Consider the following 26899-nt stretch of genomic DNA (forward strand, 5'->3'; position numbering starts at 1 on the left):
TTCTTTAATCTGCACGACTGCTTTATTGTACAAAAACTTTCCAGTGACAGTAAATTAGTTTTTAAAAAAAGGACAAAAAAAGTCATTTTAGATAGAAGCGCTTCACTAATTGCTTTATTTAAGCACACGAGAAAAAAAGTCTTATCTGACCAATTAGGTTGGAAGGGTTTTATTACGTTTAAGGAGCCATTAGCCAGGATAAAACACTGAAAGCGCTTGTGTCAAAACAAATAAATAATGCTCTCTCAGTTAGCAGAGAACGCAGTAAATTCGTTAAGTTAGAGACGTACGTGGCTTCACACCCATGGTGGGTGAGCCAGCACCTCCCCCCAACCCCAAATTAATAAAACAAGGGACAGTAGCTTTCAGTTACGATCTCCCGGGAAAGACCAGGAGCTCTGGGGACCTGACAGTCAACGTCTACGTCTCCCCTCTCCAGCCCTGGTCAACAGAGCCACCCAGGGCACGTTACAGGGGGCAGGGGTCCGGGCTGCGCCCAGAGAAGCCCTCCCTGTGGGTCCTCTTCTCGGGGCGCACTCCAGGCGAGGGGAGAAACTGGGCAGGACACCGCCGCCACCAGAGCTGCCGGCGGGAAAAGGAGGGCGAGAAGGACCCACAGGTGCCAGGACGCTGAGTACTACCCTGCTCCTGGCAACGCTGCTGCGCTTTCTGCAAGTGAAGGCTCAAAAGAGCAGGACAGTGTTTTGCGGTGCATGGGCTCAGGGCCACCTCCCCACCTTGGGACACGGTGGTGGCAGCGGACGGCTGGGCTTTTAGCTGGCACTGGATCCGGTCAGCGGGGGGCAGCTGCCCGGATCCCACGCAGGATCCTTCAGACCATTCCTAGTCAGATTCATAGTTTTACCCAAATGAGTTGGGTAGAAAACCCAACTCTAGTCACCCTATTCACTGAAAATAAATACAAATGAACAGTGATCCTTTCTTAATGGGTCACCTTCCTTCAAAGGTCAGTAAGACTCAGCACTTGAAACGCTTCAGCAGTAACCCATATCACCATCGCAGACTGTCTGGGAGGGAAGCCCCTCATCTCGACAGCCCCACTCCTAGGAGCAGCTTGACTCCATGAGGTCAAAACCGTTGAGACGAAAGACGCCTACAGCTGCTCTCGAGGACCGCAGAAGCCCCCCATTTCAGGGGCGATCGAGGAGGGGCTGGCCTCTTATCCCCTGACCTTCTTTCCCAATAAATAACTGTCAGGGAATGCCGTGCTAGTTCCTGAGATGCCAGGGGCACCTTCAGATCCTCCTACGGCCACATCAGTAATAAGACAACCAGTGACTGCCCGGCGGCGTAAACCACTTGGGAAGGGAAGGCTGGGGCAGGGTTCTGGGTTTTAAGCCCATGATCTGTTTGGACAACTTGAATCTCGGGGCTTGAGTTTAAATTTCTGGAAATAACTTCAAAGCCAACCCTAGAGAGACATTTTATGTGACTGGCCCAAATAAATGGCAGCACACTTAATGAGATCATGCTCCTTTTAAAACATTCTAAGAAAGGTAAAAATAATGGAAAGCCATTGAAAATGATGCAAAGACCATTAAAACAATACTGGTATCTCAAGACCAATTAAAACATGAACAACTTCAGTTTTCAAAGTTATCGTCACTTTCCACATTATTCCACAGGTCCAGGAATATATTCAAGCACCATATTGATAATAGGTAAGTAAACAACAAAGTCCTACTTTGGCGATCTGATTCACTCTCACACAAACGAGGGGCTTTTCTAGGCAAGATTTTCACAAATTGCAAGAATATGCCTACTTTCTGGGCATGGTGAGTGGCAAGGGAAGGGCCAATAAATCAAACCACTAGTGGAATATTTTACTTTGAAATGGAGTGATGTTTGGTTAATAATTTGAGACCCACTAATCCTATATGGGGTGACCCATTTAGAATGGCCTCTGTGTAAATTCACAGTTCATTAAATGGTGTCTGGTTTGAACAGGTCATTAAGTAGTGAGTACATAAGCAATGCATTGAGCAGGGCTGGCTGGGGACGACCACAGGGACACACCGGCTGCTTCTGGTGACTTTCACAACACCACTGAGCTTCCTCTCAATGTGAGGCTACTTCAAGTCACCAACTTTTAAATTTAGGTGGTTTTGCTTAGTAACCCCTTTTGGTTACAGGAGAACGTGCAGTGCACAAACTTTAGATGAGGAATACTCCATTTACAGTTAATTTAAACTTATAAAGCTGTTTTAACTGGCCCACCTAAATGTGTTAATTAACATCAATGATGGTTTCTTATTTTTCACACTTTGTTACTCTGGTCATTAACAGTGATGGAAAAGCTAAATTAAGTTAATGGGGAATATGGACTATAAATTCTTAAAGGACTTCTCAGTTTGTTTTCAACTGGAAAATACATAGAGAAAAATGAAGAGGCATTTTTGCCTTTACTCATAAATTTTTGGTACCAAATTTCTTAAAAACCAGATGGTTTAAAAAAAATTTTTCCAAAAATTATTTTAACATGCTGCTCAGACATGACTGCTAAAAAAATAGCATATACAGATATAATATATTGAACAGCTTGAGGAGGCCTGTAAACCTTCAACTCGTTTTCTCTGTCTAAAAAAAAATATATTATAACTGAAGAGAGAACTCATCTCTAATCTGCAGCAGTATCCAAGGTCCTTCAAGTGTTGACAGTGAAGGAAAACCAGAAGCCCCTTCCCCTCGCGTGAGCACGACTGTGCGGCGGAGTCCGTGGAAATGCTCGCGGCCCCGACGGGCCCGGGGCCGCCCCTCCGCAGGAACCCACGGGCGCCGGGCCCGCGCACCCGGGTCCACGCGGGCCTCACACACCGACCCCACGCTGCTCAGTGCGACTTCACGCCGACGAGGACAACAATGAGGACAATGATGATGACAAATAATATTAAAATCACAAGCATCTTCCGATTCTTCTTTTGATACTGCTCTGCCTACAGAAAGAGGAGGGAAAAAAGGCCGTCATTTTCCCCAAAATCCCAAATCGCGTCTCGCTCATTTCCAGTCCTAGGCCTCTGGCTGCACCCACACACCCGACACCTCTGCCACCGGCTCCATCATCACGATCCCTGCCATCAGCTCCCGCGGGTTCAATCCACACGAGTCCCATGACCCCGGAGCTCCCTATCTACCCGGCTTCGCTAACGCCCGCGCTGGGGACCCGCCATCACACAGAGGCTGCCGGAGGGGCCGAAGGCTCTGCTTTCAGATCCCTGTGGGCCGCTTCTCCTTACTTCTCCTTCCACTGACCGCAAGGACCCACTCTTTCAACAGAAGCCTCTCGCTTCCGGACACAGTTCTCTGGATGAACGCACAGCTCCTTCACTAAGAAATCGAACACCTGGCTAAAGTTACCACAGTCAGCAGGGATGGAACCGAGGGTCCCAGAGAAGCTTGTTTTCTACCTCCTCTGAATTTGGGAATAAGAAGAAATTCAACCTTTGAAGTGGAAACAGGAAAGTTGGCCCTGTGGTGTCAAGCGCAGAAAGAACCCACCGAGCCCAGTTCTGTGCGTCTGGTGACACACACGCCCGTGGTGCTGAATGTGGCCCACAGAAAGGAGAGGGGAGAAGAGGGTCGTGAGGGTGTCCCTGTCCACGTCGGGGAGAGCACGTCCTGCCCTTCCGTGGACGGCGCTGCTTCACAGTGAAGGTGAAAGCAAGGAGACAGCCTGAGGGCTGTACCTGCTCCAAACGTGCAACCTCCTCGGCCCTGCTTCCCCGTCCCCACCGACCTTCTGACCGGGACGTCTTGTTTCCTAAGCGAGCCTGCCCGCCCACCAGGAGCCACTCAGCCACAGGAGGAAACCTCAGCGCAGACAGGTTCACCCGTCTGGAGAGCCCGGCCCGTGTGAAGCAGCTCCCAAGGCTCCATCAGCCTCAGATGAGCTGACCACCAAGGCAACGGCCAGCCGTGCCTGGAGAAAGAGGACGGCGCGTGCTTAGTTTTCTAATAAGTAACCTGCAACACCACGGAAGCTGACACCAAGTGATATACTTTGAAAGCTCTCAAAATGGTTTATAAAGTAGAACCTTAAAATTTTTAGTTCCCGCTAGATTTGTACACTCCCGCGGAGAAAGCTTTTTCCCTTTATCTGTGTTATATCAAAAAACAAGTTTCACTAGTTTTTATTTAAGAAGCTTCAAAACCGATGCATAATTCAACAGCATATGAAAGGCTGGGCATTACAGAGTGACAAACTAAAGTTAATTTTCACTCTTTTAATACACAAAGCTTGGCAACCGAAGGAACCCGATGCTTAAAAGGCCCCCTGCATGTACAAGGCAAGCCTCTTCTTTCTCAGTATATGCTGGAGCGACATCCCCACCCGGCATGTGGTGACAAAAGCACGTGGAAGAGGCAGCGAAGGGCTCCTGGTCAGACCTATGCGAGGTCTTCCTGTAAACCTGACACTACTGTCAGATACGGCCAGCTCTGCCACAGGAAGTGGCTGGTTTCAGAAAGGTGATAGAGAAGTACATTAGTGAATCGGAAAAGTGACCACTATATACGGCTAGGGTCTCAAAGACATGAGGAAATGGACACAATTTATTTTATTTGTGAAGTATTACAGTCCTTTTAAAGAAAACATGCACCCGATTATGTATGAGAGTCACTCAGCAGTGTATGTGTATGTTTCTCATAACTCATTACAAGATTTTTAAGATGTTTTCCATCTATTTTTAACAAATATCGTGAAAACCATTCCTGAAACAGCCGCTTTATTATTAGCAAAGGATAAGAGAGCTAATACTCTCACTTCAACAAACTACCCTTTCCTCCAGGTAGGACACAGATATACTGTGGTAATTAAAAGGGAAAATTAGATTTTTATCTCCTCCAGAAGGAATCCCCACCAGCAATTTATCAGAAAAGTATCACAACAAAGAGAGGCCTGAGTCAGCAGCAACAAGCAGACAGAATGCTCAACACGTATTTTAACAAATACCCACTCAAATCGATTTCCTAAAACAAGAAGACCTAAACAAGGAATAAAGTATTTTCTAAAAGGGAGAAAACCCCAATTCCTTCAGAATTCCCTGTCACAGAAGGGGATTCTCGGCAATTTCAGACCCGCGTGTGAGGTGCACCCGGAATCATTAACTGCAGTAAAACGGCAACAGGGCACGTGGTCGGCTCTGAATAAAACGACATGGTGCATTTTTACAGTCCTAGCTCGAGCCGACGGCAGACGAGAATGCCGAAGACAGTTATGATGGAAGAGAAGCCTCTCATGAGTTCTTGATATCTGATAACAGTTCTTCAAATTCTCCACCACTGAAAGATAGGGCATTACCTTGTGAAGCTGTCTCAAGCCATCTTCAGTTTTGATACAGGACTGTTCAACATTATAGTCGATTCTATCAAGGACGGTACCCTGAGTAATAAATGACAGTTACAGACAATCAACCACCACAGCTGGGAAAACCGAACTTCAAAAACAAGAGACGCAAATTGCAGACATCATCACCCACAGGATCGTCTGTTTTACTTGACTGGGATGTAAAGGTACGCACTGCCAGGTCTGGAGTCCGTCACCGTGCCGTACTGGGCTCTCGGTGGCAGACTGCTGCACTCGTTGCAGGAAAAGCCTAGCTCAGGAGGAAGAGATACTGACAAACTGAGGTTTCGGTTTGGATTCAGCCACTGCAGGATACACCATACTCAGACTTACTGGGGCTTTAAAACATACACGGTTCAGTGGAACTAGGCTCTGAGTGGTGAAGGGCTTGCGTCTGTGCCCGGCTGTTGCTTAAATACTTGGATTCAAGTAAGCAGAGAGGGCCAGCTAAGCCAGGCCTGGTTACGATGAGGTCTGGAGATGGACTATCATGTCTATAAACGTCAGTCACCACGTGGCTCCAGGGGTGAGAGCAAACACGGTAAGCTCCAATCCACATGTAAGATTACACATTCGCCTCAGGGAGAATTTTGTTTTTAATTGTTTAATCTCTTGGTTCAAACAGGAAGAAGGGACACTGGGCTACACAGAAGGACAGGGCTGTGAACGGAGACGTGCTGTGTTAGGAGAGACTACAGCAAGAGCAGCTCCGCAGGAGCCTCGGGAGTAATTAATGTAACTGGATCTTCCACAGCCTCGCCACTCCATTCTGAGGCTGGTTTCAGGGGGATCAGGACCCAGATCCCTGCTGGCAAGATAATAAAATACCCTAATCAGATTGCAACAGCGAACAAACAATTTAATTCTACTCGAGAGCTAGTGGTTCCAGTTGCCATTACACAATAACCTGCCAAAATTAGAAGGGAAACCTTATCTATTGGCAGAATCACTGCTGAGCGTGGGCAGACCAACCAGGCCCTCACCCTGGGGTGCTCCCATAAGCACCCTTGGGGTACAGGCAGAGAACAGGAGAACTGTCACTGACATTTGTTTTTTTAACTAAAAACAAGTGTATTAGTATTTTCACGAGGAATGGCAGCAGTGTATGTATATAATCTATACACACACGTACATACATTAGGGGAGTACGTTCAAATCGTTTTCCTGACGGAAAGTGCAGAACCAAGAACGTCCAGAGAAGGACTAGACACTATGGCAGGAAAGCCCACTGAGGAGGCAGGTGAGCTCACGTACCTGTTCTGCGATCATGGCCCCTAGGTCCCTAAATATCTCGTTTAGGTCGGAAATAGACTGCACGATGCGGCCAACCTCCCGCTCCCGCGCGTCCACCGTCAGCGTGCTCTGCCGCACCAGCGCCAACTGGTCATCTGTGAAACCCTAGCAAAACACAAAGGACGAAAGGTGTGCGTTAGCCTTCATTCCCCTCAAGAAAGCTCCAGTGCACCATTTTAGATATAACTGAAAGGAAATAAATTCTGAAACTATTTCTATAAAGCACATAAACCACAGATAAGCACTTATTCTTCCCTAACAGGAAAGATCCAAATTCCCCAAACAAGCGGGCTCTAAAGCACTAACGGCCAAAGCAGGGGACACAGAGAACCCCGCGTTTGCAGCCACCCAAGGGCTAAGTAGCAAAACCACCGGGGAGAAGCCTGCGCACCTCTGGGTTCTTCCCAGGAGTGGGGTGGGCAGACTGCTTTCCGGAAGGTTCTGGAAGGCAGATGACAAGGTCTCCCTGCAGCCTTTGGAAAGGAAGAAACAGTATGGCCCCCATGACCGTTCTTCCGCCGGCTGCAAAAGCCACTTGATGGATGTGCACGTCACGCAGGGCTGATCCATTTGCATCCCATGGAAGTTAAAGGTCCACGAGGAGAAGGAAACAGACCGGAGCGCAAACGCACGGCAGTCAATTCTGCAGCCCCTCACGTACCCGATCATAAAGAGTATTATCGTCTCCATCGTCCATCAGTGGTACTGATGTATCAAAAAAATGCTGGGATCTTTCCTCTCGATTCTTCAGGCCTATCATGGATAGGAATTCACTTTACTTGAATAGGTAAACCATCCTGGTTACTGTCCCACCATTAAAGAGGGGAAATCTAAGAGTAAAACTCAACAGTCAAAATGGAGACATTCTTAGCAGCTTTAGAAGAACCCTATCTCACCTCCAACAGAGGTGGGGGGACCGTAAAGGACTACAAACATGCAACAGTAGGTGAGCACTTGGGGTTATCTAAGACAAAAATCACCCCGTAAATGTGTATAATTCACTGGATGCCAAGCGAATGACAAGATGACACAACCATGTGAGAATCTCTAAGAGAAGCAGAAATATTTAATCTAACTGCTGTTACAAAACATTAAAAAAAAAAAATCAGTGTCTCTCCCTAAAACCATCTCTAGTAGAATTCCAAACGGCCCTAGTCAAACTTTAGAAATAGTAAAATTAAAACACAAATACGCCAGTTGTCAGGAGGAGGGAGAACTAGTTTTGGGGGACCATGAGGGGATACTACTGATTACAATGGCAATGAAGGAAAACCCAGTTTAGAGGGTAATGAGAATGAGGGTGTAGCTGAAGCCTGACTTGGCACTATTGAGGAGGGAAGGGAGCCAGTAAATCACTGTGCCTGGGGAGGAAGCGCTTGTTTAAACTACTCCCAGGAAAGGTGCTGAGACACTCTCTCAAATACTTGTTATTGTGCAAATATGAAGCTTTAACATGATTACAACTGTTTTCTACCTACTTAGCAGCAGCTCCTCCACCCCTAACATCTAGAAAGCTACGAGCTTTTAAAATGTGCGAGACTGATTTTCAAATACTTTAAACTTGACATGGCCTATGTTTCTGTTTTGTTCTTTTTTAGATTTGACACCCTGTCGCCGTGGCTTCAACCTGGGCATGGTTTCCCACTGGGGGCGTAAGGGAGCTCCTTTCTGTTCCGTAAGGTGGGAATGTGCTCACAAGCTAACAACGGAAGGCACAGGACAAAATGGAGACTAGTAGCAAAAGAGAAGGGTAAAAACACCAAGCTGTTGCCGGCTCTAACGCCGGAAACCCCATTACTCACGAGGCCCTGCACGGGCGGACACTCACGCTTGAGGTAGCCCGACTGCGCGCGCCGGAAGCTGGCGGACAGCTCCTGCAGAGCCTGCGCCAGGGAGCCCACCACGTTGCGAAGGAGCCGGTCTTCCTGCTCCGAGCAGGCCCTGCGGGCCTGGCTGGGCAGTGCTTGCACTGCACGCTGGCACCTGTGGAAGAGCTGGGAGAACAGGGGGCGCTCACAGCAGGCCGGCGGGTGGGGGGTGGGGTGGCCCAAGGTGCCCCTCGGCTTCTTTGCTCACCGGCCAGAGCGAGACACACAGCGCTCTGTCCAGACCGGCCGGCACCGAGAACGGCCAAGAGATCAAAGCTGAACCGGACCGGAACAAACGGTGTGTGTGTGTGTGCGCGCATGCGTGTGTACGTGTGTGTATGTGTGCGTGTGGGTGCGTGCGCGCGTGCGTGTATGTGTGTGGTGTGTGTGCGCGCGCGCGTGTGGGTGCGCGCGCGTGGGTGTGTGTGTGCGCGCGTGTGGGTGCGTGTATGTGCACACGCGTGTGTGTGTGTATGTGTACGTGGGTGCCTGGGTATGCGTGTGCATGTGTGTGCGCATGCTGTGTGCATCCCTTCTTACGGCCTTCTTCTCATTTAGTCCCGACAACCACCCTCAGAGGCAGGTATTATTATCACTCCCATTTTACAGACGAGAACACTGGAGTCCAAGGGATTAAATGAGAATCATGCCATTGTTACATCGCTAAAAGCCAGGATCCAAACACTCCAACACCCCAGGGCTTTTCCCACCCACCACACCGCTTCTCTGTGCATCAGCAACCCAGGAGATTTAAACAAATGAAAAATGTAAGTGCTAGTTTACACACTAGTCACATTATCTTAAAATTATTCAAATTTAACATTTTACAAGAAACATTTCTAGGATGCTGAGTTTCTCTAGGATACTAATATACTCAGTCTGGAGCAATAGCTCTCCATCCTTTCAGTTACAACCACCATTTTTTTTTAACATGAAAAAATTTTGCACACTAGTATACAACAGAACTTACACATCTTAAAACCAAATGATTGAACTCAATAACGTTCTGAATTTAATTTTCGAATCAATCCACAGTAGTATCTACGAACAAATGACAAACAGTCCCCACGCCTCCAAGGCAGGGAGCACATGCTGCCACCTGGAGCAGCTCAGGGCCTCCTGGAGTCCCTCTGTGAACCTCCGGTTGGGAAGTGGAACTCTGGGACTAATCTGCAATCTGATTTACAGCCCGACCGCCTTCCGGCCTTTGAGAGGGGGACAAGGCTGGGGAGGGCAGGCTCCCCCTGCGGGCCCCCCCACCCCGTCCTCACCTGTGTGATCTCTTGGGTGGTTATTTCGATGGCGTGCTCCTGCTCACTGCTGTCATCCAGGGTGGGTCTGTTTAGGTGCTGGTCGTGAAGGCTGGCTAACTCCTTCATCTTCTGTTTAATCCGGCCAACATCGTACTGTATCTAAACAAATGAAATCAAAGAACATCACTGTTGCCTGCCAGGTATCTGTCTGCCTCTGAGACAACTGGCTACACTCACAGTATGGAGCTCAGTCTTCAGCCAACTTGTAGCTGCCTGAGCAACTTTTCATTCAAACAACATTCAAACATTCAATAGCACTCCTTCTGGTTACACAGTCCTTCAGTTTATTTCTGTAATTCAGGTAGTTAGTACCAAAACCAAAATCACAAGCGTGTGCGCATACATACATACACACACACACACACACACACACACACACACACACCCCTTTCTTGTGGTATGTGAACAGAATAATCCTAAATCTAACGTACTTCCAGGGATACTCATTTGAGTCGTTATGGCAGGTATCTTAAAAGACGTTAATGTCATAATTACCTCAATAAATAAGAGAGGGTGAAACTAACATTCAACTTACTTCATCCACTCCATCCACCCATTTAGGAGGTAACCGCTTTGTCACGCCAATTGCTGCTTCTGGGTCTAAGCTAATGCCTGACACCAGAGCCATGCGATCATCAGCAAGCTACAGGGAAACAAAGGGACATTAAAAAAATTATTCAAATTCAATTTAGATAAGCACAGTCTTACTCCCTTTTACTGCTGCTCCCTAAGAAGATTCAGAAATGGAGGAATAAATGCACTTCCCTGTGTCACAAACTTGCTTCTGATACTGCTAGGGTATGGAATGGTTTTCCTGTCTCTTCATGCACCACTTCTTAATTTCCTTGGACATACTTGTGAACATGCATTTGACTTGCTCTGGCTATGGAAACGTAATGAAAAAGTCAACAAGAAAAACCTTAGTACTATACTAGGACGGGATGGCATGAACCTCAGCAATTAATCTGATCAGACAGATGCAAGTTAAAAAAAAATTCTAGGCTGTAAATGGAACTAACACAAAAATGTCACGGTTTACTTACATACACTTAGCTTATTTTGTAAATAGGGCTGATCTAGTTATCTTAGTCACAAGATCATTAACCATGTGTTAAACTGTGCGAAAGAATTGCCTAAAACAGTCAGCAAATTATCCACCATTTGGCAAAAGCAATCCTTAAAATTTCAAGGCACTTTTACACTGTCCTTTCCTTTCTTTGGTTAAATGTCCACGGGCAACATTTTCACTTATTTTGAAACGATCTCAATAGTTCTTGTTTACTTTACCTATATAATACACTGTCTGCCGTAGGAAGCTTTTAAGAATGGGAGGGAAATCATGGGTTCAGCACGCTGAAGCTGCCCTCTGGCCTGGAGGCAGTGAATGCTGAAAGGGTCCCGAGGTACCCTCCGGAGCCCAGCACTTACAAATGCCAGTTTCAAAAGATGCAAATGATGATCAAAAAAGAATGGAAAACAGCACATGAAAGTCCTTTACAGGTAATACTTTGTAAATTTTCTAAATCACACTGCAGAATTGGGTGAAGAATTTATATTGCTTTTCTCCCCACCCCTGCATTTATCTAAATTTATTGTTTTTCATTCATTCGGCAAATACTTGTTTGCTTTTCTAACAATAAAGGAACAAGGCAAAATGTTTAACATCCTCAGACGAAGGGGGAAGATAAATCACATAAGGAAAAGCTTAAATTAAAAGAATTCTTCAAGTAATAAGCTCTAAATCCCGAGCAGAGAGACTGTAGCAAAATCCCTAAAAGCAAATGAGAGTCTTGCGTCTGCCACCCGTCATGCCTGGGGTGGCGCTGCCCCCACTGGCTCAGGGGACCAGCAGCCCCAGAAGTGCTCTCAGAGCGTCTGAGTCGTGATCAGGGCCAGCACATTCCGCCGCCGCGTGGACCCTGCAGGGCCGGTGTCATTTCAGGTCTTAAATAAATGGTGCGTCATCCCACCTGCACTGTCCGGGGCTCTGCGTCTGTGACATGGTAATTCTCAATCAGAGCCACCTTGTTTGTTTTTAAGAGTTCACTAACAGGAATTTTACATTCTCTTTACTATTTTAATCCTCACAAAAGCTAGGTGAGCTAGGAACTATTATTCCAATCTATAAATGAGGAAATTGAAACTCAGGAAAGTTAACTAGCTTGCCCAAGGTCACAGCGTATTATGTGACAGATTAAAACCTGGATCGGCTACTCCAGAAGCACCGTCCACCCGGATTGGCAGGCACGTGAAATATAACTGTAACTTGCTAAATGCACCAGGACAACAAGCCCTCAGACTTAAACAATAACACCAGACACGGTCCTCGGATCCATTCCCTACCAACTACACCAGGGACTACAGGACAGGCTCTGGCTGAGCACAGAGGCATCCACAAAGCAGCCTCTCTCGAGGACCATCTGCAGATGCAGCCCCAAGGTGCAGATCTCACTCCACACAGAGCTGTGTATTCCTCAAAAGTCCTGCCCCAAAGTCACCAAGAGCTATGCAACTTTGTGGAGGGCACGATGACCAAAACAGAAGGGACAAATCACACAATCAGCACCCAGCGTCTGCCAGCTATACAGCAGGCACTATAGAGTTGCCTGAGAGCAGAACTTGAACTTAAATCTCCAGCTGTTCATACAAAGCAACACCTATGGGTCATAGTTTCTACTACGCCAGTTTACCATCTAACCCACTACATTTTACTATTACACCGTATCTCAATAAAGTAATAATAGTAATTTGTTTTATTTAGAGTTTTTAAACTCACGATTTTGAACTGTTGTTACGGTTTACTAACATACATTAAACTAAAAAGGATACAGAGATGGTATTTACCTAAGTTTATCTGCACAATAATTAGCATCAAGTTCTCTGAAACAAATAAGAAATTATAAATCACATACGAAAAGTCAGTTGAAGTGGATTCAACTCTTTTTTAAGCAGTACTTGATTTTACACCATAGATGTGTTCCCCCAAAAAATGTATGTAAAAGAGGAGTGTGCGAACACACCCTCTTCAAGTGTCCTAAGGAAGCTTGCTAATCGAGAGATCCCCACGTGAGGGGGACAGATGCTAGCCCATCTAGCTGGCCCTAGCTTTCCCACGTGCTGTATCAGGATGTTGCCAATAAGACAGAAGAGCTGGTTCTTTGAGACTGAAAGCTTTAAACAGGGAAGAATTTGTCCCCTTTATGGTATAATCTGTAGCAATAGCTCATCATGATAAAGAAATGCAGCCTTACTCAGAAGAAACGTGGCATTTATTTTATCAGTATGGATTTGTAATATATTTCACAGTATGTACTATTATTTTTAAGACTGTTTTGGGAAGGGAAAACCTAATTGAAGATAAATGTCACTTAAAAATGGGAACAAATATGAACTTTAAAAAAATACATCTTAAATGCAAAACAATCACCCTTTCAACTTCAGAAACCTCACTGCCCATCTCAACACGTTTTCTCATTTTTAAGATCCAGAATATGTCAGGTTTCAAGCTGCCATCCAAGTCAGTTCAGACCTTAAAAAGCTGCCAGATTTTTCATTCTCTTTACTTGTCCTTACTCCATTTGGTGTCCCCCTACCAAATAGATGGTGTTGGTCGTTAAAGCTTTTCTTAATGAACTTGTGCTTCTGAAGTAAAAAAAAAAAAAAAAAACAACAAACCTTTCTTACTTTTTAAATAAGAAAAAAATTTTAAATAAAATTGTATTTATGAGGATTAAGAATTCTTGTCTCTTTGATTTGTAACTCTTGTCCTCCAAGAACTATAGGGTGCACGACCACAACCCAGAGTCATCCAGCTCAACTGCATCAATGCAGGAAAATTCCAACGGATGCTCACAATGGCGCACCCAAAGGCTTCTTGTTCAGCTCATCAAAATTATCTTCTGCTCTTGGTCCACTTTAGACATTGACAACTGTCCCTTTAAAGAGTACCAGACAGTATGGAAGAGTGCTTGATCTATGGACAGCACACACACACACACACACACACACACACACACACACACACGAGCAGTCTTGTAAATCTTGCTGTCCCAAATATACAGCCTTCCTCCTCTTAGCGAACCCTGCTTTTACGAGAAGGCTGATTTGGCGTACTGTAAGATTAAGGAAATGGCAGGGCCCCTGCAGGGACCAGAAAAGTCAAACACAGCCCCTCCCACGCCCCCCGCCACACACCCATGTAAAAAAACACACCAAGTTCAGCCATAATGCCCTGGTAATAAGAACCAGTACTGACAATTCTGGACTTTTTAAATGTTCTGTGGCAACGAACATTTAAAAAGTCCAGAAGGGACGTTGACAATTACAGCTTGGCAGCTCTGGTTTCCACCTGAGACAGTGTGGGAGTGTGTATGATGCAGTCAGACCACAAGCATAACTCACTGGGCTCGGAAGGCTAATAGACAATTAGGCTGAAGAAATCTCAGTTCTTTGAGGAAGTGAATAAGCATGTTGTAGAAAAGAGAATCAGGGGCTGTCAGCCCTACGGTTTTGTTTTTTTAAAATCTGTGATAGTTTTAAAAGTGTTTACTTTCTCTGATTATGAAACAATAAATGTTCAAAATTGACACTTCTTTAAATGTGCAAAAAATATAGAAATTTAAAAAATCTGACAATCACACTACCCAGATACAATGTTACTAGTTTCACTGATTTTCCTTTTTTTCTCAACTCTTATATACATCCTAAAAAAAAAAAAAAGTAGGAAGCAACAATTACCTGCGCTCTGTTGGTACTGGACCCCCACTGACTTGGTCATTTTAGTCCCAACAACACAAGTGCTGAGGGGACTGCTCCCTGTTCTACAAATACAGACACCGAGGGGCTCACAGACTTTCCTTCTCAATGCTGCCCTCAGCAGGGGGACCAGTGAGCCAGCCTGTGGCTCCCACGTCCCCGCTACTTCACCCTGCCCTTCCCAGGCTATATGGTTTGCAGCCTGATTTTACATCTTGTAATTTTTTAATAGTTCCTCCTATGAATTTTAAAGCCCAACAACTTGGGAGATGACTTTGTCCCAGGCAGCGAGCAGATGAGAGCAGAGAGCAGAGGACAGGGCCGTGCACTGGGCAGAAGGGTGAACGGTGGGCGGGCTTTCTCCCTGGGCGCACCTCACTCAGTATTCCTGGAGGAGAACACAGCCTGCTATCCCCAGGGTGCAGCAGATTTTCGAGTTGGTCTGAGTAGGAGAAACGACAAACCAATGTGGACACACTGCAGGAGGCCACTCGTGACGCAGTCAGGACAGTGTGCTCAGGCCTCACCTACCCAGGGGTGGGCTTCCATCTGACCCACGCCAGGATCGATTCGAAGCCCTACCGCAGCCTTGGCAAGGTGAGGCTCTGGACACCGTTCCTAACACAGCCCCAGCTCCTCGGTCAGCGCCTGGCACTTCGTGGTAATAAATACGCAATTATAATTAGCTGCATGAGTCAACAATAAATGGAATGAATGAATGAAGTAAATGAAAGACAGGTCATATACAATTCTCTTCACTGATACAATGGTTCTGGACCAAGGACAAGAAGGGGAAGTGAGTGGCTCGGGTGGCCGAAGGGCCACGTGGCCCCGGAATGGAAAGGCTTGGAGCCCGGAGGGCCTCTTGGCACGTGAGGTGCGTGTGGCTGGGAAGGGGCTCTCCACTCGGGGTCTCTGCTAGAGATCGTGGCAGAGAGCATTTCTGCGGGGGGAGCCAGTGTCTGGAACTTGCTGCCTGAAGAGGAAGTAGGAGAGACTGGAAATAGGTTCAGACGGCGGAGCCCTCAGGAAAGACGACCCTTGACAGGCCCGGCGGGAGAAGTGTTCAAACTTAAGCTGTTCTGCTGTTTGTTTTTTCCCCACGGCCCACTTCCTTTTTGGGGCCACAAGTCCCGCATTTCCAAACCGTTCAGTAAGCGGTAGCATCCATTCTTAGATGGATGGGTTTGGTTTTAAATACTAATTGTTTTTTAATGACTCAAGTAATAAATATATCCAACCTACGGAAAGGGTTTGCAACAGAAAGGCAGTTTCCCTTCCATCCCAGACTTTTCCTGGAAGGTATCCACTGTTAATAGTTTCTTCTGTCTCTTTTCAGAAATCTAAGTACACACAAGCCTGAATGTTAGTTATTTTTCTTAAAAAAATAATTTTTTTTTTTTTTTTTTAAAGAGTAGGAATCGCGGTGTCCAGTGTCTTGCATCAGGCTTCTCCCCACTTGGCCATGTGTCTGGGAGCTCATTCCCTGCAGCCCTCAGAGACAGACTGCACTCTTTTTAACAGGTACAGTACAGGGAATGAGAGTTGCTATATGATTTATTTAACCAGTTCTCCACGAAGGATCTTTAGGTGGTTTCCCATCTGTTGTTATGATCGACTAGTAAGGGACCCATTGGTCTTGAAGACAGTGGCCCTAACCCCACCTCACTGTTCATACTTCTAAATTAAAACAAAAGCCAATGACACCTTCCCACCCCCAATTTTAAAAGGACTCTTTTAAACAGGTCTACCTTTAGGAAAAATATTTTCATCCCCTTCATGGCTGAAAAGATAATAGAAACACAAAACCAACAATCACAGTTCAATCCCCTTTCTCCTCAACGCTTTTATTCACATGACTAGAATAAAGTGCTGTGAACACATACCCACTCCATCTTCTGGGAGAATTGCTAATAAGTGATGAAAAGGCCAAAATCGTGCTGCTAGGAAGGGGGCCACGTAATGATTAGTCAGTCAGCACCACCGGAGGGTCACTCGCTCGGGGCCAGTGACACCTCAGCAGACATCTCAACAGGTCTGGTGGCTCCAGGTCCTGCTTCCTTAGGGCTTTTGCCAGACATCACGTCCTTCTACACCTCTGAGCAACCTCACTGCACAGTCTCAGGAATCAAGGGAGCTGCACGCATAATCCTAAAAACAATCTGGCTTATTTTAAGTGCAAGAAATTTTATTGCTTCCAAAGTTGAGACACTTTCCCTACAGTAGTAAATAATGTTCCTAAGCCCTTCTCTAAATCATCAATTCACCTGGTGTGAAAATACATTAAATAAATCCTAAGTATTAAATTGTAAAACACGACAATGAGAAGTAATCAAAACAAATGCTAAAATATGTGTACACTCTTAGCATTTTACATATGACCAAAGATTTCAGAAAAACAGGCATAATTTTATAAACTAACATACAAAAACAGTCAAAACACAATACCTCATCCAGCTCCTGAGAGATATGTTGTTCCCATCAGCCCATCCAGTTAGGGATAGCAAAAAAAAAAGAAGGATGGGGACAGACAGACAGATAAGGGATGGTCAGTTGAGAAAACATTGAGATTTTACACAACTGTAAAGTTGACTAAAAATAAAGATTCACTAACCAAAGCATTGAAAAAAATCTCCCCCTTCTGATTCTTTTTTTTTTAAAGCTACATCAATATTTATCTTATTGTTTCTTATTTTTATTTACCATGATTGTTGTTTTGGTAAATGAGATAGGATACAAACAATAAATAGTTGTAAAAATTAAAATACAATAGAAACAAATAAAACACACTTGCTTTAGTTTCAATAAAATATAATGGTATTGTTTCATAAATATCAAATATCATACACAAGATTCTAAATTTCCCTGAGGAAGAGAAAATCAAGAGAGCAAAGCTAAAATGTAATTTTACCATGTCAAATAAATGTAAATTTTAACATGTAAATCAGCCCTGCAAATGCAGCAAAATTAGAAAATGAAAAACCCTCAAAATTGTCTATGGCCGAATTCAGATAATATTTGAGTGACCACATATGTAAGGGCTCTACAAATTAAATCCCGAAGACACGGCTTTCTCCGTGGTAATAAGCAAGCCGAGAAACCACTCTTCCCCGGAGAGAGACACAGGTGGTAAAAGAAAAGAAAAACTCTTCCCATTTGCTTGGCATGCATTATTATTAGTCTAGAAGGCACACAGTTATTTATTAGGCTATTATAAAGGAAAGTAAAACAAAACAAAAGGTAAGGAGAGGGGTTTTTTTGTTGTTGTTGTTGTTTTGTTTTTTAAAGGGGGAGTAGAAAGGAAGCAGCACCGGCAGGCAGAAGATTAAGTTTCAATTTAAAACCAAAGGTTCTTTTTCGATCAAAGTGGAACTCTATCTTCTGAACAGACATTTACTAATGACAGATAATCTGAACAACTAGTTTTCATTTTTTTTTTTACAGTATTGATCACTGAAATAATTAGTGGTGAATTTCAATAATCAACTGTTGATTTTTTTTTATGCCGAGCAGTCAATTTAGAAAATAAAAAACCGTAACTTCCTTCTTTAAAAATTATTAGTGCAAATGAAACTGGTCTATCAGGGCCAAAATATTATTAAACAATGACAGCAATAACAGTGTAAGCATACAACATTCCTCCACGTAAAAATTCAACCAGCTGACGTTATAGAAAGCTGAAAGTCCTCTTCATTCCTTCTACACTTTGCCATGAGAGTAAGAGAACTATACTTCTATGCACACCCTGCCGTAACAGGAGTGCTACAAGATATTAATAGAGGAGATAGTGTCAAATGGAAATCTGATTTAATTACCTTTTACTTTAAAAAGAAAACCTCTTTATTTTTTAAAAGCTTAACATTTTCAGCAAGAAAGCACTGAAGTGGTTTTAATAATAAAACAAGACACAAGGCAAAACCCCTAATTCAGTATCTCAGTCTGCACATCTGCCTGTTCTGCAGTGGCTCCTTGGCATCCAATCTTTGGATAAAGCATTACTGCAAACCCTGGTTAAGATCTCTGCTGCACACGAGCCTGGCCTCTTGGATTATCAACCAAGCACACACCCTGATCGTTTGGTTTCTACAATTATTAGTTGACAAGAGGTGAAATCAGAAACATGGGCTAGATATGACTCTTTTTTTTTTTTTTTTAACAAATAGGAAAATCAAGCTTCAGAATATATAAATCCATTTCCCCAAAGTCACAGGGCTGAGATGGGGACAGACCCAGGTGTTCAGGCCTCTTTCCACCCCACCTTCCAGTCTCTCTAATTTTATGAACAATTCAGGGAGTTACTAGTGGTGAGCAGCTACTACCATACCACACTGGGAATTAAATTCAGGAGGTCATCTTTCTGAAGAGCATCATTCCCTTCCATTTTGCTACTTAAAAACAGAAGGCCTTTCAAAACTCCCCCTGCCACCAATTTACCAGAAAATTTTGTCAAGACCTGAATTAAAACATTTAGAATTACCATCAGGAAAAACCAAAATATAGCCAAATGAAAACATGGTACTACACATCATCACCTTCTAAATCTTTATAACGTCTACATCTAGGTTTGTGACCTGCCAATGGCATACAATCAAGCAAATATTGAAAACTCCAAGTAGCATGTGGAATTTATTGTCTAAAGAACTTTCTACATAAAACTGAAAAATAAGTGGAAACCCATCTGTGTTTACTCAGGAAGTCTGGAAAAGTTGAGCAAAATGAGTTGGAAATACAGGTCTATGCTATAGTGATATTTACTTTATTTCCGTTACTACCAAAGTAAAAGTTTGCTTCACTTTTATCCAACAAAGTACCCTTATTCTCAAGTAAGCCTCTCTGCTCAAATGGAATCTTTAGAAGCAGAAAAGCAAATAGATCTAAAGAGAAATATACAATGATTTCATACTTGGATTCTAAAGACAGAGAACTAACTTTCCAACAGACTCAGCATGGACTAAAACATAGAACTTTCAATATGCAAGTCAAGGTGGACTTGCGTGGTTGTAAAATGAGATAAAGATGCAATCCCATCGTAAGAAAAAAAAGATTTTTTTTTAAATGGGTTCTTCCATTCTCCGGGACCTGCAGCACAAGTCCGGGAAAAGCAGGCAGCACTCCTGTGGCCCAGCAGGTAATACAGGGCTCCCGGGCCAGGTCTGTCTGAGTTCCCATTCCAGTTCCCTGGCTCACTAGGTGGGCAATACTGAGCAAGTTTCCTAACTCCTCTAAGCCTCAGTTTCCAGATCTGTAACATGAGAAAACAACACCACCTATCTGATGGAGCTCTGTGAGGATGAAGTAGGGTTACACATGGAGAGGGCTAAGCCCAGTGCCAGGCACATAGTAAGCTCTCAATAAATCTTGGCTAATATTACAGTCAAGACTGAAGAAGGACCTCAGTTTTCTTAAAACCACAGTTAATCCTCAGTTGTTTTTTTCCCCCCAAAGCACACCATGTTTTATTAAAAATAATGTGCTACTTTCAAACTAATCTAAGACCAATTAACTCTAGCTTCCATTTATAGATAGTGCATTATTCTGAAACAGAGAATAGCTTAAGCAGTAAACACTAACAAAGTAGCTCAAATCCCTCTATAAGATCTGTTTCAGGAGACCAAAGGAAATCACACAAGTCACACATCACCTCATCAGATCAGAACAGCAACTCAACATGTACTTATCATTCATTCAAGACTTTACATGTTTTTTTGAATGATTATTTAATGCTGTAAATTCATTCTAGCCCCTTAAAGCTAAGCTGCCTGTAACTGCCTGAATGAGGTGCTGCCTTAAAACCTGCACTTGGCAGACAGAATGTTAAAGCTTCTTCTCCACAGTATTGGAGCTACTTTTGAGGATTTTTGAGGTAACATCGGGCTGATGGGCAGGGCAATGCTGTTGACTGTGATTTCCTCCTTTTCAAGTTAAAACTAAGGCAGCAAGCCTTGGTCAGGAGAAACAATGTATTAAAACAGAATCTGAGAAAGCACTGCTGAATCCACAGGGCCACTAGAAATCACCTAACTCAAACCCTCCATTTACAATTAAGGCAAAAGACGTCTGAAGAGATTAAAAGCTTGCAGGAAGACCTACATTCTGCATCAGCCACAGAGTGAGACTTAGCCCTAAATTCCCAGGTTTAAACGCCAGGGCTCTTCCCTTTATTTCACACTGCCCTGAGGCATAACCGTGATGGGGCATCCAAAACTGAGGCCAAAACAGAATGAATGGGAAATGCCAACAGCTGCATCTTGCTGACAGTCTAAAAATTAAACCCCTGGTCTACTTTTAGCAATTAGTTTTACTAATGTCAACACAACCGAGAACACAATTAAGTAGAATTTTGTTCAGTTCTGGGTGCTGAACTTTAAAAAGCACACAGAAAAACTAGACTTCATTCATAGGCAAGAAAACTTAACCTCCCTGCCTGAGCCGGGACTGCTGAGCTAGAGAAAGCTCCGGGGCACCAGCAAGCTGCAGGGTTATCTCTCCTGCAGGAGAAGGAAGAGGCTTCCTGTGTCAGAGACCCGGGGGCCAGAAGCAGAGCTAGGATCACAGGATGCAAGACACAGACAGAGATGGGGTTAATAGAGGCAAGGACTTTTTTCGCAGTGAAAGAGGTAGGGGTGACGGCTGCTGGAATTTCCTATCCCCATCACATAATGCGGTCAAGGAAGGCAGGCAGAGGGGTTATCACAGAGGGGATGTTGGGTCAAACGACCTTTAGGTCCCTTCTGGCCCTTGGGACGTTTTGTTTGTTTTGTCACCGCACATCCTCCTTAAATTCCTGCTTAGCTGTGACATATCTGCCTGAATGCGGCACAAACCTGTCTTATATGCGTGTATAGGTACACACACTAACCCCACCACCACCAACCACCAACTTCTTTTTTCCTCCAACTAGGATGCAAAAAAATGCCTGTTTAAATTTTTTGAATGATATGGCTTTATGTGCCCTTTGTTTTGAGGTGTGTAATACACACACACACGCACAAACACCACTTTACAATCAATTTCCACAGCTTTCACCTAAAATAAGGATGTGCAAATTCAGATTTAAAACTAAAAAAAAAAAATTATTTCAGATGTGATTTATTTCTAATTGTGAGATAATTTGCACACCCCAAAATCAAAGTCTACAGCTTTTTCTTCTAACTAGGAAGTAGAAATTTCAGTTTATGATTTTTTAATTAAGTTACACTCTAGAATTTGGTTACTTCCTTTTTTAATTACCTGAGTTTTAGATAAATTTATACAAATTGGCTTTTAATTGTTTTACTTGTGTTTTTAACATGCCAGGTATTTGTTAAGTTTTTATTTATGATTTTTCATAGAGAAAACTATGTAAAATGGCATAGCCTCCCCCCACATATTCATCAGTAGACTTAACAATTAGTAACACTCTGCCTTATTTGTTTCCTTTATGGGGGGGGTTAAGTATATAAACTAGGTGACGTCTTGACATTTCAATACTAAACATTTCAGTAGACCCCTCTAATAAAGCTAACAAATTTATTTAATTAGTTTAATTAACTAATAATTTCTTAATACCACCTAAAACCCAGTCCATATTCAAATTCTATAGCATTAATTTTGTTTGATTTGCTACATGATTTTGAAATTTACAACTCAGAAATGAGGTTTAAAAATTTTTATGAGCTAGATATGCAGTGAAAAGTATTACATCAGTTATTTAATAAAGTTTTAAAAATTGTGTTAGACATAGTTTTCCCCAAAATGTTTATAACATTTTTCCAACTTCCAGAAAAATTGAAAATATTGTACCCTCTATGTAGTCATGCTAACATCTTGACATATTTAATTTTGTGTGTCTGTGTGTGTGTGTAGAAATGGTTTCTGTAGAATCAACTGTAAGCAAGCTGAAAATATAATAATTCACCCCTAAACACTTCGGAAATTTATGACATGCCATGTTTTTTAATGCACACAATTAAAATATATAAATGTGTGACTTCTATTTAATTCTAACTTAGGCAAACCATCTTTAATTGCAAAAATCTATTTTTTACATAGTCTTAATTGACTACAAGGATCTTTTAAATGATCTAATTGCTCATAATGATCTGAGAAAGATTTTAAATAGTCAAACCAATATATGTAACATTTTAAATGGTATAATATGTAAAAAATACTTTTTAGTGCTCTGACTTAGGCATGTATTTTTAGTCTGACTTAGAAATCTATTTTCAAGAAAATGTCTGAATTAGCTAAATATACCTGTACATTTTCTGACATACCTATTTTTCCAAATTGTACAGTTTAGCTATATATTTTTAAATATCTGACTTAGTTTATATATATATTTAATATTGCCTAACATCGAAAACCATTTTAAAAATAGATTTCACTTAGAGGTGAACTTTTAAAAAGCTGCCTATCCCAGACACCAGGTTTTTAAACCGTCTGACCAAATGATTTAAAAAAAAAAAAAAAGTCTCATGTTATCCTACGGTTCAGTGTATTCTGAACCTTAAATGATTAAAAATTTTAAAGCAAACATTATGTTTTAAAATCAGTTAAAGACTGATACCTTAGAAAACATTAACGGGAGTTTTAGTTCTGTTTTTTTCTCCCCACGAGGTAGCATAAAATCAAGTCATTTAAGGAACATGCAATTTTTACATCTTATTTAGCAAAACTAAAGTTCCATGGAGGATTTTTTTTTTTTTCACTCACTTCTACTCTCTATTTCTTGGCTTATTTCAGAACATTCTTTTCAAAATTAGCGCTGGAATTAGCCCGTTCCCATTTTGTACTTACTTCAGTATAACACGACTTCTTTCAGTTTACAAACGTAAAAAACCTTCAAATTCTTAAGTAAATGAAAAGCTAAACACACTCTGTCCCTCTGTTTTCTATGCTTTTTGACCTAAGTTTACCGTGATTTTATTCCTAAAACTGCTCAGACAGTTTACAGTATCTTTTCTATATAAGCAAGCTGGCCAAATACATTTTCCTCTTGTGATTCACAAAAAGGAAAAACTGTCTTTGTAGACTGTCTGTCAATAATCAAGACAGATGGCCTGATTTTTGTGAAGCATTTAGATCAAGTCATAAAGAAAAAATGTAAAGGGAATACAGTCCCTAACAGGTGAAATAAATGTGAGATTCCCCAAACTGTGTATGTCAAGTATAACCCCCAAGAACTTGGTCTTGGGGTGACTTTATTCTCTCCTCCTCCAATGCTGCTTCTATTCAAACCCAGCCCGTCTACAGCAAGGACCCCCACCACCACCACCACTACAAACTAGTTTCATAACTTCACTTTTCCATTTAGGCTACCACAGGGCTCATCTTCATCCTCCTGTTTAGATCATGCACACACACCCCCTTATTCAACAGAGCAGGAAACTGAGGCTCAGGAAGAGAAAGGAGCCCCTTAAACAAACAGAAAAGCAATAGCAAGCAATCTTTCCAGGGCCTCCCAGTAAAAGATTCTACTGCTGGGCTAAAGAAAGTTTCAGGTTAATTAAATCAAAAACCGTGGGCTATTCGGGGGGTTGATTTTCACATACACACCATATTTTTTTTTTAAAAGTTCGAATGGAGGGAAAAGCTTAATTTCCTGTCTGGGAAATGGAAAACGAAGAAGCTAGCACCTTACAGCCTCACAAACGAGAGCCCCCAGGAAAAACAGCGAAGCAATTATTCACAGGGAACACGAAACACAGAGGGCTGCGAGGCCATTAAAAGCAAACGGACGAAAAAAACCCAAAACAACAACTCCTTCCTCTTTGGGGGAAGGGCATCGTGCATTTGCAAGGATTTGGGTCTGCGAGCCTGCAACCCGACCAGCAGAACCGAAGTGAGGCTCAGTCTGCGGGGGCGGAGTGGGGGAGGGGAGCTTAAAACAAAACGGAACGAAAAGGCTTCAGAAAGGCCCAAAGCTTCCAAACCTTAGTGCTAAAACATATGTAAATTGGAGGCTGCGGGTCGCGCAGGGACGGCCGGCGGGAGGCGGGGGTGGGGGGGGGACTGGGAGGGATGCGGAAGTGAGGAGAGTGCAAGGCAGAGGTGGAGCAGGGGCCTAGCACTGGTTCTTCCCAGCCAGGGTGATCGATGCTCTCGGACCCCAGCCAAGAGACCCTGCACTTCCGTACTAGTCTTATCTTCTTTTTTAAACAGACAGACAGACAGAGACAGACAAACAGGCAGAGCCGCAGTGCACACGGTGCGTGTGTCGGAGAGGCCGCCGGGAGACTCACCGCAGCAATACTACGTGAATGCAGAGGGCTGCAGGCGGTGTGAGTACTCACTTGCTCGGCTAACAGCTGCCGGTTTTGGATGGAATTATTCCGCAACAACAAGAAAGCGTCCGTTAAACGCCTGGTGGCCATGTCTCACCCTTTGTGACACCCCGCTCAGGGGCCCCCCGCCCACTTCGAGTCCAGATTTATGTACTTTCTTTCTCTTGGCGTGGCCTAGTCTAGCCCACCCTTCACAGGAGCTTCTCTTGACAAGGCCTCAGGCCTTCAGCCGAGCAGCCGCTGCTTTGCGCTTCGTCTAAGCCCAAAGACCCCTCCCCAAATAACCACCTAGGCTTTCCGATTGTCTGACTCCCCCTACCCAAGACCTGCCTTCGATCTCTAAGCACTTAAATCCCCCCAATCCTTGCGTTGCTAGCCAACTTCCCAGAGACCCCCTCCCCAATCCAACCTTGGATCTACAAGCGTCTAACTCGCCAATCGGCTCTGGACTGGGAGGCCCTGAAGCCCCCTACCACATTAGTCTCTGACACCCCCTAGGGCCTTAGCCGGCTCTAACTTGGCTCATAGGCGTCTGGGCCGGGCCCTCAGGCCTGTCTCCGGCTCAGTTTCCCCACCAGAGGCTTGGGAGGCCTGCTTGAGGTCCCCTTTGGACAACCCGAGCCAGGCCTGGGCCCTGAACTCCTGCTGCTGCCTTCTGGGGCCTGGTCTGAGCCTGCTAAGGCCGAGGCCCGACCTCCTGACCCCTTCCCTTTGTGGGTGGCCTGGTCCTCCACTGCCACAGCAGGCTGCCGGCCTCCAGGAGGGCAGCAGGGCCTGCCTCCCCGGCCTCCTCACTCCTCTTCTCCGGCTCCCTCCATCCCGGGATCTGACTGCTGCTCAGCCCCGGGCCGTTTCCGTGCTACGGTCCCGGGTTCTGGCGTCCCCCCTGGCCCTCTTCCTGTCCGTCTCTCGCGAGTGCCCCCCTGCGACGTTCATAAGCCTTGCTCGCAACGTTCCGGGCGCGGGAGATCCCTACCCCCCTGCCCCGGGGCACGGGAGCGCTCCGCCCTCTCCCGGGGTGCTCCTGCGACGCTCGGTTACCCCTTCCCAACTGGGCCCAGGCACCGGGAGCGGGCCGCCGGGCGGGCCCGAGCCTCGAGAGCGTGGCCCCCACGTTGCAAACAACCGCCAGGGGCCTTGGCGCGCTTATTAGAGTGGAGTCGAGCGGCAGGCAAATTTGGGCTCCTGCAGAGCCGTAGTTTGAGGCGCGCGGAGTTGGGGCGGGAGAGGAAAAGTTGGAGACGACTGCCTCTGGAGGCCGAGCACGCTTCACTGCAGGCGGAGGCTCACGCTCGCTTTTTTTTTTTTTTTCTTTCTTTCTTTTTTTTTTTTTTTTTTCCAATTCTGAAAAAAAAGATGTATCAGAAAAACAACCAGGAGGGAGGAAAAAAAAAAAAAAAAAAAAAGCAAAAGCTGCAGCTAGAGCTCCAGGCCGCCTGGGCCGCGCCGCCGCTTGCGGTCGGGGGTCGTGGGGGGTGCCCGCCCTCCCCGGCTGCCGCTTTCTGTAGGGGGCACTGCAGGGTTGTAGAATCTCAAGTGGAAAAGTTCCCCGAAACTTTGACAGTCCCCCCCGCCCCCAACAACTTTTCCCTGCCTAGTGGGCCCGCGCGCCGGCGTGCCAAGCCTGGCCCTGCGCCCCCCGCGACCCCGGCCCGCTTTCCAGCGCTGGAGTCGGGTCGGGGAGCCCCTCGCGACCGCGGCTGGAGGTTGGGGACCCGGGTGGCCGGGATTCGGGCAGGGGCTCCGCCAGGGCGCGTTGGGATCGAGCCACCCGAGCCCGAGCGCGCGAGCAGGGACTAGGCGGTCGCCCCGAGAGGTGTCCAGCCCTGGGCCACACCACCGGCGGCACGAGGTCACCCCCCAGGCTCCCCGAGGCCGAAGCCCGAGCCAGAAACGGCCTGGGCCGGGCGCGCGGGCCCGAGCGGGTCAGGGTCACGGAGCCAGGCGGCCGCGCCTCCCCCGGGCCCGGGCACGGGGCTGTGCGGGCTCCCCCTCCCCGGGCGAGCCGGGGCCGCCGTGCCGCGCTCGCGACTGAGGTCTTAA

At 45.0% G+C, this 26899-nt stretch overlaps 1 protein-coding gene across 3 annotated transcripts; it reads right to left on the reverse strand.

The window, feature by feature from the left end:
- STX16 (syntaxin 16) lies at positions 1-25731 on the reverse strand. Of its 3 annotated transcripts, none has more exons than XM_082644799.1 (8): positions 24815-25731; positions 10372-10479; positions 9795-9935; positions 8484-8649; positions 7317-7408; positions 6617-6760; positions 5318-5398; positions 1-2954 (listed from the first exon to the last, which is right to left on the reverse strand). In XM_082644799.1, exons 1-8 carry the CDS (start codon positions 24944-24946, stop codon positions 2850-2852), a joined length of 969 nt encoding a protein of 322 aa, XP_082500925.1. In that variant the 5' UTR covers positions 24947-25731; the 3' UTR covers positions 1-2849. The 3 variants fall into 3 exon arrangements, with proteins under 3 accessions (XP_082500925.1, XP_082500926.1, XP_082500927.1); XM_082644800.1 differs by having other exon boundaries at positions 24866-25730; XM_082644801.1 differs by lacking the exon at positions 1-2954 and adding an exon at positions 2997-3345.
- Between the last annotated feature and the right edge of the window lie 1168 nt (positions 25732-26899).

Source organism: Mesoplodon mirus, assembly GCF_964341445.2.
Source record: "Mesoplodon mirus genome assembly, chromosome: 15".
NCBI lineage: Eukaryota > Metazoa > Chordata > Mammalia > Artiodactyla > Ziphiidae > Mesoplodon > Mesoplodon mirus.